This window comes from Ochotona curzoniae, unplaced genomic scaffold, assembly GCF_017591425.1.
Source record: "Ochotona curzoniae isolate NIBS_2020 unplaced genomic scaffold, NIBS_Ocur_1.0 scaffold_3835, whole genome shotgun sequence".
In the NCBI taxonomy this organism is placed as follows: domain Eukaryota; kingdom Metazoa; phylum Chordata; class Mammalia; order Lagomorpha; family Ochotonidae; genus Ochotona; species Ochotona curzoniae.
In genome coordinates, this window is record NW_024467114.1 from 32,061,043 (window position 1) to 32,075,456 (window position 14,414).

A 14,414-nucleotide genomic window follows, 5' to 3' on the forward strand; every position below is an offset into this window, starting at 1 on the left:
CTCCGATGGGATGTGAGCACCGCTTGCCAGAGGCCCACTGCTACTCTGAATCTCGGAGTAGCGAGGAACGATGCAAGCCCCCTCCAATTTTCATCTCAGCCACTGTGTCTATGTGCTAGGACAAGAAAAAAGACTGAGAAACCCATTTTTGGAGTTTTTATTTACTGTAAAAGAAAAGCTTTGACTAAAAAGCAAAAACAAGTTCAAGGTAGGTTCCTATCCAGGACATAAAACTAAACTTTCAAGACAATCTTACAAATGTTATTAACAAAATTGTTAGCAGTTGCTCGTTTTCACCACACAGCCATTAGGCTGGCGCTTGCGCAGGTTAACCCATTTTAGTCTCACAACACCCTAATGAAAACTTTAAAATGTTGATGATGCTTAACAAACTTGGTGGAATGTTACACCAGAGTTGCGAAGAAGCAACAAAAGTTGAGTCGGAACTCCACAGGCACCTTTAGAACCAGATCATAAGCAAGCAAAGACTATACTCAGTGGGCAGTACAAAGGTGGAACTTGAACTCCACACTTCAAGGTTTGATGTGTTCCTTGTCAAAACAGCACATCCATTTACACATCCAACAGTGTTTTCATTTAAACATGAGTAAGGATAAGGTTGATTTATTCCTAGAGGAATATTTATATGAATGACTTCGTCTTCCTTGCAAGCTCTAATTTCCAAAAATGATCAACGGTCTGCATGAAAACAGAAAAATTAATAGTATGAAGATTATGAATGTTACTGGAGATACTATTTTCTATCCAAAATTATGTGCCAGATATGAAATAGTAGTAATAACCAAATGTTCATATGTGATTATAAATCATGACTGAACAATTTGGTTTGAGTAATACAAACAATGAAGCCACCAAGAGGAAAAAACTCCTTCGATGACCACCAGCCAAGAATAGAAATTAAATATTAACTAATTTTACTAAAGTCAGTTGAACAATATTACGAATGAGAACATTCAGCACGAGAAATATCCCAGCAAGATCTTTACACACACTTTATGTCATCACATAAAGTCCGTCACATTCATGTCCAATAAAGAGAAATGAAAAGCAAATATTTTTGGAGTGGAGTTTACTGAGCTCTCCTCAGGTTCCCTGGGTTCTGCTCCGGAAGCTGATGGACACAGGACAGTCCATCTGTCTGGTTTCTGGAACAACAAAGTTGGTGCTACCCAAGTGATGAGTATAGAAGGACTTCCTGGTAAGTTGCATGGAACTCATTCCAGGGGAAAGTGAGATCTCTGATGAGCTGCAAAAATCAGACAGCCGAGAGGGAAAGCAGAGTAGGTTCTCGAAAAACTTAGTCTTTTTCAGGCACTTGACGGCACACACACGGGGTTGTTACCTCCTGCACTATTCCTTTAGATCAGCAAACTACACTTGAATAAACAACTGAATAGCCTCACCAAAAAAAAAAAAGTCTTTTTCAGGATAGGGATGAACGCTTAATGACGTGTCTGCCAACTGGAGTTCCATATTGGAAATTTGCCTTGCAGCTTAAGTGCATAAATTCAGTTGAGAAGGGTATGTGCCTGGTAAGAGTATAAAGTTTGTACTGTGAGGATATCACTCCCAGGAAACCTTTAAAGTGATTGGGAAAATGGTATTTACACCAAGGTAACTGGGTTGGTTTAAGCATCATGGGAACATGGGAGCAGAGTACCGCAATGAACAAAGTCTGTATTTGTATTAGTACTACTTTCAGGTGGAGAATAAGGAAAGTAGAACTAAAGAGGAAAATGAAGAGACACAGAATACATGGTGTATAGGCCAGCAGTGGAGTGGGCTAAGCAACTTTTTAATACACCCTTACCCCTTAGGGGAGTGCTTGATTATAGTTGCAGGTCGCATGCTTCCATCCAGCTTCTGGTAAAAGTAGCCTGGGAACCAGCAGAAGATGGTTGAAGCACATGGGTTCCTTCTACCCATGTGGACCAGTCCTAATGCAGCCCAGACTGTTGCAGGCAATTAGAGAATGAATCAGAAGATGGAAGTTGTCTCTCTCTCACATTTTCTCTCTTCCTTTTAAGTGGATTACTTTTCAAAGAGATAGAGAATTGATAGCTTAGATTTTCTACCTTTATGTATACCCAAAGTGCATGGTATACTTAAATAGCAGAAACTTAACGTTGCAACTATTACTAACGGACTAAACTATGGTGATAATATGGGGGGAATGGCAGAAGGGAAGAGCGGAAAGGAGAATGGGGAAGTGGAGGCAGGAAGCCATATACCTACAAAACTGTAACATGGAAAATGATTTAAAAATTGCTTATATGAGACAAGTTAGAAAGACAACCAATGGTGACTTCATGATAATCTGTCTCTATGTCTAAATGTTGGTTCCATTGTCAGAAATGGAAGGGTAGGAATTAACACATTCTACAAATGATGAACCTAATATCTTTGAGATGTGGGCAGAAAACTTAGCGACCTGACCTTTTAATTAATGTTAACATTTTATAGGCTTTGAGATGTTAAGATAAAGGAAAAGAAACTTTGAATCCTTAAGATGCCTCAAATCTCTCTTCACACCAACATTAGATGAATTTAATGAATAGATGAATTTAATTCATAGATGAATTTCAAACCTGGGAAAAGCAATAGGAAGTTACTGACAAGAGCTGATCCTCTTTTGTTCAGGTTTTTCAATGATGTGATGAGATTTGTCAATTAACGAAACAGCAAACTAGCGGAAGATGATTGAAAGCATAAATATTAATGCATAGACAAAAAATTCACTGTGGTTCAAAAGAAAGCCACACATATAATCTTAAGCTTTCTGATATACACATTAAAAACAATAAAAGGAAAAAGGTAATTTTAACTCTAGTAATGCTATATGATTGAATATATTTGATCAATTATCATTTTAGTATATAAATTACAGACATGATTCTTTAACAGATATTAAAATATTTTCTCTGCCATGTTTTTAAAATTGGGCGTATAATTAGCACTTAGGACATATCTGAATTTTTACCAGACATACTTTAAACATTCAGTGGCTACACATTATTTCCAGTGTTGCTAGTGCAAATCTAGGGGTCTTCCCAGAAGTTCCATCAACAGAAGCACCAAGTTCATGAAAAGAAATGAACATTTGTTCAACATAAATTCTAACTACAAAGGAGACACAAGTAACCAGGGTAGAATTTTGAAAGCACAAACATGAAAAAAAATCACAATTTGAAAGAAAAACAGAAGAAAAGAAAACAGACTTAATTTTTTTTTCAGTTAGCCTATGTAAGCTATAACATCAAAATTGTAACAAATGTTTCTTTGGAGAGAGAAATCAAGGAGCTAGTAATAGGAAAAACCCAAGCAACAAAGTTCTTATCTCTTTTAAAAAAAAAAGCTAACATTCACAGCACAATATTATTTAAAGAGCAAACATTAAATTGATTACAAATCTAATTTTAGGTAAGGGCTAAATCACACACACACAAAAAAAACCTCTTGAGTCCTTGTTTTAGGGAATGGTTTCAAAATATGACACCAAAAGTACAAGTAACAAAAGAAAAAAAATCCATAAATTGGATATCAGCAAAGTTTAAAAATATTGGTTCATTAAAGAAAACACTAAATAGAACATGAAAAGACAAACCATGGAGTGGAAGAAACATTCCTAATGTGTTTATCTGATAAATGACTTAGTATTTATGTTCAGTGGCAAAAGAACAGATAAGCCAGCTAAATAACAAAGGCCTGAATAGATATTTTTTCAAAGATAGAAAAAATGGGCAAAAAGCAATTGCAAAGATGCTCAACATCATTTGTCATTAGTGAAAGAAATCAAAGCAACAACAATGGTACATTGCACCTGCTAGGATGGCTACTAAAGGAAAGGGAAGGCAGAGTGCTGAGAGCACACAGGGGAACTGCGATGCTCTAAACAGTGCTAATGTGAAAGCTAAAGAACTCAGACACAGAGAAAACAGGTAGTTTCTCCATAAATTAGGGGAGCCCTATGTCTCAGCCCTCATGCTCTTAGATATACTCAAGAGAAATAAAGACATGCATTGACACTACAAGTTGCTCAAACTAGCATCAGTCATAATGGTCAAAACTCGCAGTCAACACACCGCATTTCCACCAACCAACAAACACACAAAACGTAGCACATTTACATGATAAACAAAATGTAGCACATTATCATGATGGGATTCTTTAAAGAACGAAGCATCGATACAAGCTACACTATGATGTAATGAAAACATTACAAAAAGGACAGAATTTAGAGACAAAAGTCCACATGATATGTAATGCCATTTACATGAAATGACTACAAAAAGGCAGATCTGGTGACATAACGTAGACCAGTGTTTACTAGTGGTTAAAAGAAATAAGAAATGATGAGTCCAAGTTTCACTGATGCAGTATTTCTGGATTTTATTTCATTTAAAGAAATCGAATAAACACCACAGAATCTATGAAAAAAAAAATACAAGTCTTTCTCCATTAATGCTATGACGAAAAGGTAAAAATGATTCACATTAGAAGAAAAACATAAGCAAAAGTGACGAACATCAATGTGAATAACAACAGAAGGTATAAGTGAATAGCACAAAGTGCAAATGCAGGAGAAACTGAAAATATACAAGACACAAGGCAGTCTACGTCAAATGCTACAAATCAGAGAGCTGAGGATCTTAGCGAAAAGTGGTTAAACGTTAGGATTTCAAAAAGTGGTTCAGGACCTCAGTGCATCTCCACGGCCCTGTTTCTTTTCTTTTTTTTTTTTTTCCTCTTCTCTCTCTCTCTCTCTCTCCTTTGTTTTATTATTTTATGATAAAGTTCCACAGGATATGGGATTTCCCTTACCTCCTCCCCAAGTCTCCTCTCCCTACTGATTTCCTGTATATTATTATTTCAATAGTATAGCTCTTCATAAGTAGTCATAAGTCCATCATTCTGCTATTTAAGTGTATCCTGACATTATAGGTATGGACAATGGCAAAGAATCCAGTATCCTATTGTGAAGATATATTTAACAGCATCATTAGGTGTCCACCTTTGACTTGGAAGTAGAGATTCATACTGCATTTTATCTTCACATCTGGACATGATATTGTCTATTACAGTTACTAAATATCCCCTTAAATGAAAAGCCATAAAACAAAATCAACAACAGGAATAAAAACAGAGTATTTACAACATGAGGTTAAATGACATGTTACTGAATGACCAATGTGTCACTGAAAAAATGAAAATAAATAAACAAACAAATAAATAAATAAGCAAGCAAGCTAACTGTTCATTTGAAGGAGTTGGAAAAACAACAGCAAAGCAATCCCAAGATTAGTAGGAAAAAAGAAATAACCAAAATAAGTGAGGAAATAAACCACATAGAGACCAAAAGAACAATACTTAAGATCAATGAATCAAAGAGCTGGTTCTTTGAGAAAATCAACATAAAATACAACATAATATATTCCCCACTTGCCCAACTAATCAAAAAAGGAGGGAGAGAATATGAATCAATAGCATCAGAGATGAGAAAGGAAATGTAACAACAGATACTCAGACACAAATATAAGTATTAGGAACTATTACATTTAACTACATGCCAACAAATCAGAAGACCTAGAAGAGATGAATAGATTTTTGGGCACATACAATCTACCAAAGTTGAATCATGAGGCAGTTAATATTCTAAACAGACCTATAACAAGGACTAAGATCAAACTGGTAATCAAGGCCTCCCAACCAAGAAAAGCCCTGGACCAGATGGCTTCACTGCAGAATTCTACCTAATATTTCAAGAACTTATCCCAATCCTCCAGGAGCTATTTCAAACCATAGACAAGGAAGAAATCCTTCCAAACTCTTCTAAGAAGCCAATATCATCTTCACACCAAAGACAGATAGAGACACAGCAGAAAAAGAGAACTACAGAATGATATCCTTAATGAACAAACATGCAAAGATCCTCAACTCAAAGATCCTCAGTCCAGGTGGGATTCACCCCTGGAATGCAGAGACAGTATAACATTTGCAACACAATATATGTGATTCACTACATCAACAAATTGAAAAATGAAAACCATATGATCATCTCAATAGATGTAGAGCAGGCTTTTGATAAAATCCAACACCATTTCTTGCAAAAAGCCTTGAGTAAAATAAGCATAAAAAGAACATTCTGTAACACAATCAAAGCAATATATGAAAAACACCAACACCAGCATCATATTAAATGGGGAAAGACTGGAAGCTTTTCCACTAAGATTCGGAACTAGACAAGGATGTCTGCTTTCACCACTGATATTCAATATAGTGTTTGGAGTTCTTGCCAGAGTTATTGAAGACAAGAAAAACAAATTACAAGAATTCAAACAGGAACTGAGTAATTAAAATTATACCTGTTTGCAGATGATGCAATTACTACACAGAACCAAAAGATCCAATCAAAAGACTTTTGGAACTCATAAGAGAATTTGGCAGAGTAGCAGGATAAAAATCTAATGAACATGAACCAATGGCCCTACTACACACAAATGACTCCATGGTTGAGAAAGGAATCATAAGTACAATCCCCTTTAAAATAGCAGAGAAGAAACTAACTTGGAACTAACCTAAACATAATCGTGGAAGATCTCTATGATGAAAGTCACAAAAAAAAAAAAAAAGGATTAGAAGAAGAAGAGAAACTTACCATGTTCCTGGATCAGCAGAATCAACAGCATCAAGATCTCCATATACCAAAAGTAATACACAGATTCAATGTGATCCCCAAGAACATTCTTCTCAGAAATAGGAAATATGATACAAAGCCCTATTTCTGAACCAGAGCCGCCCAAAGCACTTGAGAGCATGTAGATTCCTGAGGTTCTGGGAGAACCACCAACCCAGAATCTTTGCGACTATCTAGACTTTTCCTCAGGAGGATGTTCATGAACCTTGCAAAACCATCCAGGAAGTCTTGAACTCAAGGCCTGTCACTGTGTTTCCTGTTGCAACATTTTGAATAGACTGATTTCAGAATGACTATCGAGCAGATTATCCTGGGTTGAAAAAATTCTGAACAGATAGAATCCTGCATGTTTAGAAACTGGATGTTCTGCCTTGATGGAGGAATAAGATAAGAAAAAAGGCAAGGAGTAGCTGCTATCTCTTTAAATCCAGCCACATTCCTCCCCCCCAAAATCATTCCCCACAGGGGGAATGTTCATCTCCATCCTAAGACTTGCTGCAAACAGAAATAAGAAACTCATACATACTCATGATTAAAAACGTTTGAGTATAGTGTATTCAAGAATTTGAACCCTTATCTACGGATCAGGGAAAAAAAGATCCTACATCTTGAGATTTATCAAAAGAAATTAGCAATCTCCCACATGTTGTGGGAGAGAGTGAAAATGATGGGAAGGTGGAGGAAATGGGAGCAAGCAGTGGCAGAAGTGGATGAACTGCACAGAAGGAAATCTATCTGCATGTAGACACAATCTTTGTCCACACCCAGTAAGGTTTGGTTGGTAAGGACTGAGAACCAGGGGTCTGGGGCCAGCATGTCTGGGTTCTGCTACAGTTAGACTAATACCAACTGGGGGGCCTTGACATGAACCCCTTGTTGCTCCAATGCAGTCATGTCTACAACAAAATAGCAATATACTGAATCCCATATGTTTGCTGTGGGGACTAAATGAGTTCACGGATAAGGAGTGCTTGCAACCCAACCTGGTGCACTGAACATTTGTCCTACTTGAACACCTTTCTGCAAATTAAAATGATCTGCATTGTTTAAAAGTGTGTAAACTTCAAAGAAGCTACTAGAAAAGATGTAGTGATGAGCATACAAACCTTTTGAAGACTAAATTCACTCATTCTTACCTGGACTGAAAAGTCACATCCCAATATCCTTTATATTTGCCTAGATTCTTTGTCCCCTTATATGCTCCCCACGAAACCGACATAGAGTAATCATATTTTTAAAAAATTAAGTGAATGATAGTTCTAACTCCTTCTCTTTCACCTCCAACCTTGATTTTGACTGGTTATGACTTAGAATTCAATTAAATCACTATTGCAAGTACTCAATTGTATCCCCACAGACTCATAGCTGCTGTAGTATTTACTATAAAACGTGTCAGTTACTACATAGTCCACAAAGAAACACCATGTTAAAATAGTCCACATCCCACTTCAGAGTGCCTGAGTTCAATTCCTGGCTACAGTTTCAGAAATCCAATAGCTACCTATTCTAAGCCCTGGCAGAAGCTACTTTTCCAAAAAAGGGTTTCTAACCTTAACTGAAGGTTGTTATTATTATTAATATTAACAATTCAGACGTTAGATATATACTATAAAACCTTTATTCAACTGCTGCCTTTAATTTTTTACTTTAGGATCTAGTAGTGAGTTAATCTTGTAGTTGTTACAGCCCAAACTTTGGAATTCTTACTAGAATGAAAGCAATTACCAGAATTCTGGTCGAATTTACCACATTTATGGCACCATGGAAAGAAAGCTCATTTGGCATGGTCAATAATGATGCAATGCAATACTTTCATGCCTTAGAATAATCAACTTTTATGATATTATTAGTGATTATGCCAAACTAATTATAGTTTTTTAAAAATTGCATTAACCTCCTGAACTGAATATCAAGTAACCCATTATGAAATTCTGACTGGTACATTTTGGTAGCAAGAGATGAGGAGAGGAACCAAGTATTAAGGGCTCATGTGACAAGAATGGGGCCCTATCTGTGCCCGACTTAGCCTCCTTATTCTTCTGACTAGTATTACAAAACATTACCATAGAGGGGCAAGCATTTAACTGCTACTTGCTCTTTTAATTTATACACTGCCACTTTCTCCATGTTGCTCCAGATTACATCGTCATAGACATAATTATTACGACTCTTGGAAAATTATTCATTTTAACACATATTGAGTGCTTGTTATATTTAAGGGATTGGTCTAATTATTTTTAGAAAAAATAACTGAGCAAAACTAGGGACTGAAACTATTTATATCAAGTTTTATTTTTAGAATTTAACATTTTTAATAATACCAAGGATGATAACATGTCATGGAAAAGGTCACACTAGATAAAAGGAAAATCAAATTTTACGTGTGCTTGCTATTTGCTAATGGCTGACATAAACAGTTTAGCTTGTAGGACTTATTATTTTAATGTTATTAGAAGGAACTTCTCAAAAGAACTTTATTTTCTCATTTCAACAAAGAATGGCAATACCCTTTTGTGTGTGAGACCTATTGCACATGCTTAAAATTCGATTAAATGTTTCACGTTTATTTACACAAAGCCAAATATATGAAAGGGGATCTTTTAAAAAAAACTTTATTTGAGAAAGGAAGAGACTTATAACAGAAGTCAAGAAGGGAAACATACAAACAATATATTTACAACACAGAACAAGAGATCACCATCGAGGGTGTAAATTATAATAAATACAGTAGATCTGAAAAGATACATTAATCAATTAGTTCTAAGATTCGTCAAGCCCAGCTTTCCTTTACACTGGCTCCAGGCAGTTTCTTGATTAAATTCAAAGTCTGTCAAATTCAAACAATTAACGTCCACCAATTCAACTGATGAAGCTCTCTCAAATGACATTATAAAAAATAGGTTGTTCTTGTTTGTGATTACATATCTTTGAAGTAATATGATACAAAAGTCTGCTCAGCAACATGTTCCTCCCCAAATAAAATGTATTTTAAAAGATGCACTATCCCTTTTTTATGAGATTGAAAAAAAGACTTCAGAGAAAATGAATATTTATGAGATGGAGAAAATATACAATTTTATCTCAGGCATGCCATGTTTTTAATGCAAAACCACTGACAAGAAGACATTTTAATAGGAAGGAAAATATTAAAATATTAATGGTGATTGGGCAAGTTGGCTGTTCCAGCTACTTGGCAAATTATCAGAAGGACTTTCATTGTGTGGAAAAGTTTTAAACTTTCTAAATTCTAGTTATTTTAATTTGAATGGAGACTTTTTTTTAAAAAAGGATAATGTATCTTCCGCAGTCACATTTTTAAAGAGATACTTTTAAATATCACAGCAAAATGTAAACAACACGAGCCGATAACATACAGTGGAACAAGGTCTACATTTGGCAAAACTGCTATATCTCCTTTGAAACAGGATACTATACCTTTAAATACCTCAGATTTAGAAATATAAATATTTTAATAGAAAAAAAAACCTCACAAAGATTCTAGGTCGATTTGGATTATCCATATTAAGGGGCTCTTAATACAAGGAACCTTTAACTAGCTTAACAAAAGTAAACGTATAAAACAAGGTAAACATATCAAAAGGGAATATGAAGGAAACATTCCAGTGAAAAGCTTCCGCAACAATTTCCCTACTTGGGGTGTTATTTTCTTAGACAATAAATCAATTCATAGACTGCCCTTTAAAAACAGAAAGAGGAAAACACTATCCTTGGCTTCCCCCCCCTCCCCTACATTCCTCAGTACATGAATCACTTGAACTTCCTGTTTCCACAAGGCATTTCCGGTGCAGCCTCACAGACCCGGTTTTCTGTGGGAGACCAGCAGGAAGCTGACCAAGCCCTGACGAAAGTCAACTCTGTCTTGTGCGGCCTTTAAAGGTGTGCGGAGGCAGTGGCCTCGGAGCACATTATCCTCCGGAAGGTGCGTGCTGTACAAGCAAACGCTTTAGGGAAACCCCCCGTGCCTCATTCGTTGTCAGCAGGGGATGTTCATATCAGATCATTATGGAATCATATGTCATAGAGTCTAGCCATAATGACTATCAAACTGTTACACACCTTCTTTCCCAATGGAACTTGACGTCAGATAATAATCAAACCATCGCTCTGTTTTCTGCAATGGTGGCTGTGACGCAGCAGCTCATTGGACCCTAAGCTTGCAGCCGCTTCGTCTGATCGTTTTCTCTCAGTAGACAGGGAACGAAAATACACAATGCTAAGTCAAATGAGCGGTGCCACGTGAGACAGCATGAACTATTTAAAATAGTGCTGCAGTATGCATCTACATAGATCAAACCAGCTGTATTCCTAATGTTTTCAGCTGCAATCTACACAATAACCGCGGACGGCTGGCACGGTGAGCAGAACATTTCTAACAACAACAGAAAAAAAAAAAAGAGAGACAGGTGGAGGTGAGGTGGGGTTGGGGAGAAAGGTGCAGACTGCCTTGGACAGCGTTTTGGACTGCACTATGATGCATTCTGTACAGTGATGTGAATGCTGAAATCTACATGTTTGGAAAAACGCAAAACCCCACAGAATGCTTCACCAGTGAGCCTGGGAGACACTCTCCAGTAGTCATCGACCTCAACAGATGAACTCAAGACAGCAGTGAAGGTAATGACAGCTTAGCGCTCACTGATAGAGATCGCTTGGAGATGAACGGAAAGCCTATTTGTGGTCTGGCGATGGCGTAGCACAATTTGAATGTAACAGGTAATTCTTTATCAGAGGAGTTTCAGAGAACCCTTGCTGTCTACACAGAGGTCAGTCTATGAAGAGATCTCTAGAGAGATACACATTTACCTGCGTGAGTTAGAAAAGAGAATCACCCAGAGACAGAAACTGAGAAGAAATGATATCCATTGACCAAAATGTTACAGTGCATTTCACGTTCAGATAATGACTTTAATGACAAATCCTGGAGCTAAATCTTTGCCTATTACCTGTTGCATAAAAGCAGCCTGCTCCCCAGATTCCATTTCCTGGATCTGAGCATCTTCGTCACTGTCCACTGGTTCCTCCTTGACCTTCACAGCCCCAACTTGTCCCAGTGTGTCATCCACACAAGCACTGCTGTCGCTCCTAGCGCTGTTGCCACTAGAGGGTGCTCTGTCTTCCTGCATCGCCTGGTCCCCCTGAAGCTCTTCCTCGGCTTCTTCAAGGTGACTGCCACCTGGTGCCTTCAGTTGTTCAATAGATTTCGAAAGCAGCTAGAAGAGAGTGTTCAGGGGTTCAAAATTCAATAGGTCTGGATGGCAACAGCAAAGCAAATTACACTTTTGGTTCCTAACCACTCCATTGCAGAACACCTTGGTCTCCCAGCCCTGATTGGCGGTTTCAGAATGCAGCTGCAGGCACCGAGGGTCCCGGTTGGCCTCATCCCCTGCATGTTGGCAAGGCAGACAGGGTAGGCAGGGCATGAGGCCAGCCAGGGCTTGCTTTGTGCACGGGTTACTCTCAAATGCACACAGAAAGACAATGGGGGAAAAGTCAAGAAATTTTGTCTGTGGAAACTGTGAAATGTCCACAAGAAAGGTTTTGCTGAATCAATGTAATCCAAAATAAAATTTGGAAGGATTCTTTTCTCAAAAGTGGAAAGGGTGTAATAAAGAAGTTCCCCATAGAGGCTGTACCAATTTGCAGCTCCACCAGCAGTGGAGTAGGGTTCCCTTTTCCCCGCATCCTCGCCAGCAAGCGTCGTTGGTGTTCTTGTTTATGTGGGCCAATCTTGCTGGTGTTAGGTGGTACCTCATCGATGTTTTAATTTGGATTTCCCTTATTGCTAGGGAGCTGGAACATTTTTTCATATGTTTGTTTGCCATTTGGACTTGTTCCTTTGTGAAATGTTTGCCCATTTCCCGTGCCCATTTCTTGAGTGGCTTGTTCGTTTTGGTTTTTTGGTTGTTTTGAAGTTCTTTGTATATCCTGGAAATTAGCCCCCTATCGCCTATATCGTGTGCAAAGATCTTCTCCCACTCTGTGGGTTGCTTTTTTACTTTGTTGATTGTTTCCCTTGCTGTACAGAAGCTTCTTAGTTTGATGAGGTCCCATTTGTTTATTCTGTTCTCAACTGCTATTGCTTATGTCAATTAATTCCATAATGTTGTATATTGATACTGAGGCCTTGTTGGGGCTTTTAACTGACCGGATCTTTACTCTGTTAGACCTATCTTCAGACCATAGAAGGTCTCCCCAAGAGGCCACTGAACTTATCTGGACAATAAGACGCTGAACTTTATGCTAGGCATGTGTTTGCAAGCAATGAATCTCAACTGAACTTGAACTATGGTTATGCAACAAGGTGGAGGAATCCACCATGGGGGGAGGGGTATGGGAGGGGTGGGGGGAATCCCCAGCGCCTATAAAACTGTACTACATAATACAATGTAAGCAACAATAAAAAAAAAAAAAGAAAAAAAAAATAAAGAAGTTCCCCAATTAACGTTTTCAATAAACACTAAGAACTATTAAAGCCAGTAACACAAACGCAAAACTTCCTTTCTACCTCTCTTTCTTTCCCAGGTAAGGTCAAATTACAGTCAAAATGATGAAACACTTTCCTACATGTATTTCTAAAACAAAGAGATATCTATTTTAAAATTCTGAACTTTAAAATCTGTAGAATTAAAAATGTTTTGCAAATACAAAACTATTTTACAGTCAAACTGAAGGCAAATAATGCGAAATTTAAAAATTTTCATAGAAACATTTTTTAAGAAAATCTATGTAATATGCTAGTCCTTAAGTGTTAAGCTTATTCCCTCACTGTGTGATGGTTTTTGAAAGGATAATTTGTTAACATACCTAACTTATAAAACACTATAGCATCGCAGCTTAGAAATAGGGAAACTGTCTCAAGAAGATTTCAGCCCACACAGGCCTTTGGTTTCCCTTCACAATGGCCCTATTGAGTGGTCAGCTGCACATCATGAACTATGTCTTCAAGCACGGTTAGAGAGCTCTGCTAAGTCAAGGCCTGTGTAAGCAACATGCCTATTATCACAATTAGCAGCACACTCACAAGACCAACATGAAAACCATGAATGAGACTTTTTCACATAAAAATGCAAGTTTACCTCCCACTCACACATAGCTAGGTTTTTTAAAAAAAAACACTAAGCCCGGGTTTCAACATTTTGTTACACATGCACTCAGACTTTGAACAGCAGTTCCTTTAGAGTTCTGTATACGCCAATCTCCTGAACCTCAAATCGCCTGTTTATCTCACTGTGGGTAGGTTTATTCAAGTTTTCATTCACTCATTCAGCAAATGCATCTACTATGTAGAAGACACTACACTAAGCATACAATAAATAACTACTTTGCTGCCCTCCTAGTTTAGTGTATTGAAACTCATTAAACCGATAGATGCACTCTTATTTTCAGATATCATAAAGGCTTTAAGGAAAGAACCACAGAGCGCAATGGCAGTACATATTTGTCAACCCAAGAGAAGGGAAATGGGAAATGGCAGGGAAGGATCCGTGGGGAAGGCTCAAGTTCGAGGTGAGGGAAGAAGGATGCCAGATGCAAAGGCCAGGTGGATGTTAGGGTGGAAACTGGTGTTGGGGGAGGGTAGCATGAATGGCAGAAAGTAAAGTGACTGACATCCTGCAATGGACCAAGAGCCAAATATATCTGTAGAACTGAAAGGCTGATGGAGTTTGAGGACCAGCGG

General features: G+C 37.7%; 1 protein-coding gene across 11 annotated transcripts in view; it reads right to left on the reverse strand.

The window, feature by feature from the left end:
* The window catches only part of HDAC9 (histone deacetylase 9), a 579,622-nt gene that overhangs the window by 256,159 nt on the left and 309,049 nt on the right, over positions 1-14,414 (reverse strand). For 7 of the 11 annotated variants that reach the window (XM_040964724.1, XM_040964725.1, XM_040964729.1 and 4 more), the window contains one exon: positions 9,312-11,946. In XM_040964724.1, the coding sequence (XP_040820658.1) occupies positions 11,629-11,946 (318 nt within the window). In that variant the 3' untranslated portion in view covers positions 9,312-11,628. Of the gene's footprint in view, positions 1-9,311; positions 11,947-14,414 lie in introns of those variants that run through there. The other 4 variants (XM_040964720.1, XM_040964721.1, XM_040964719.1 and 1 more) reach the window with 2 other exon arrangements.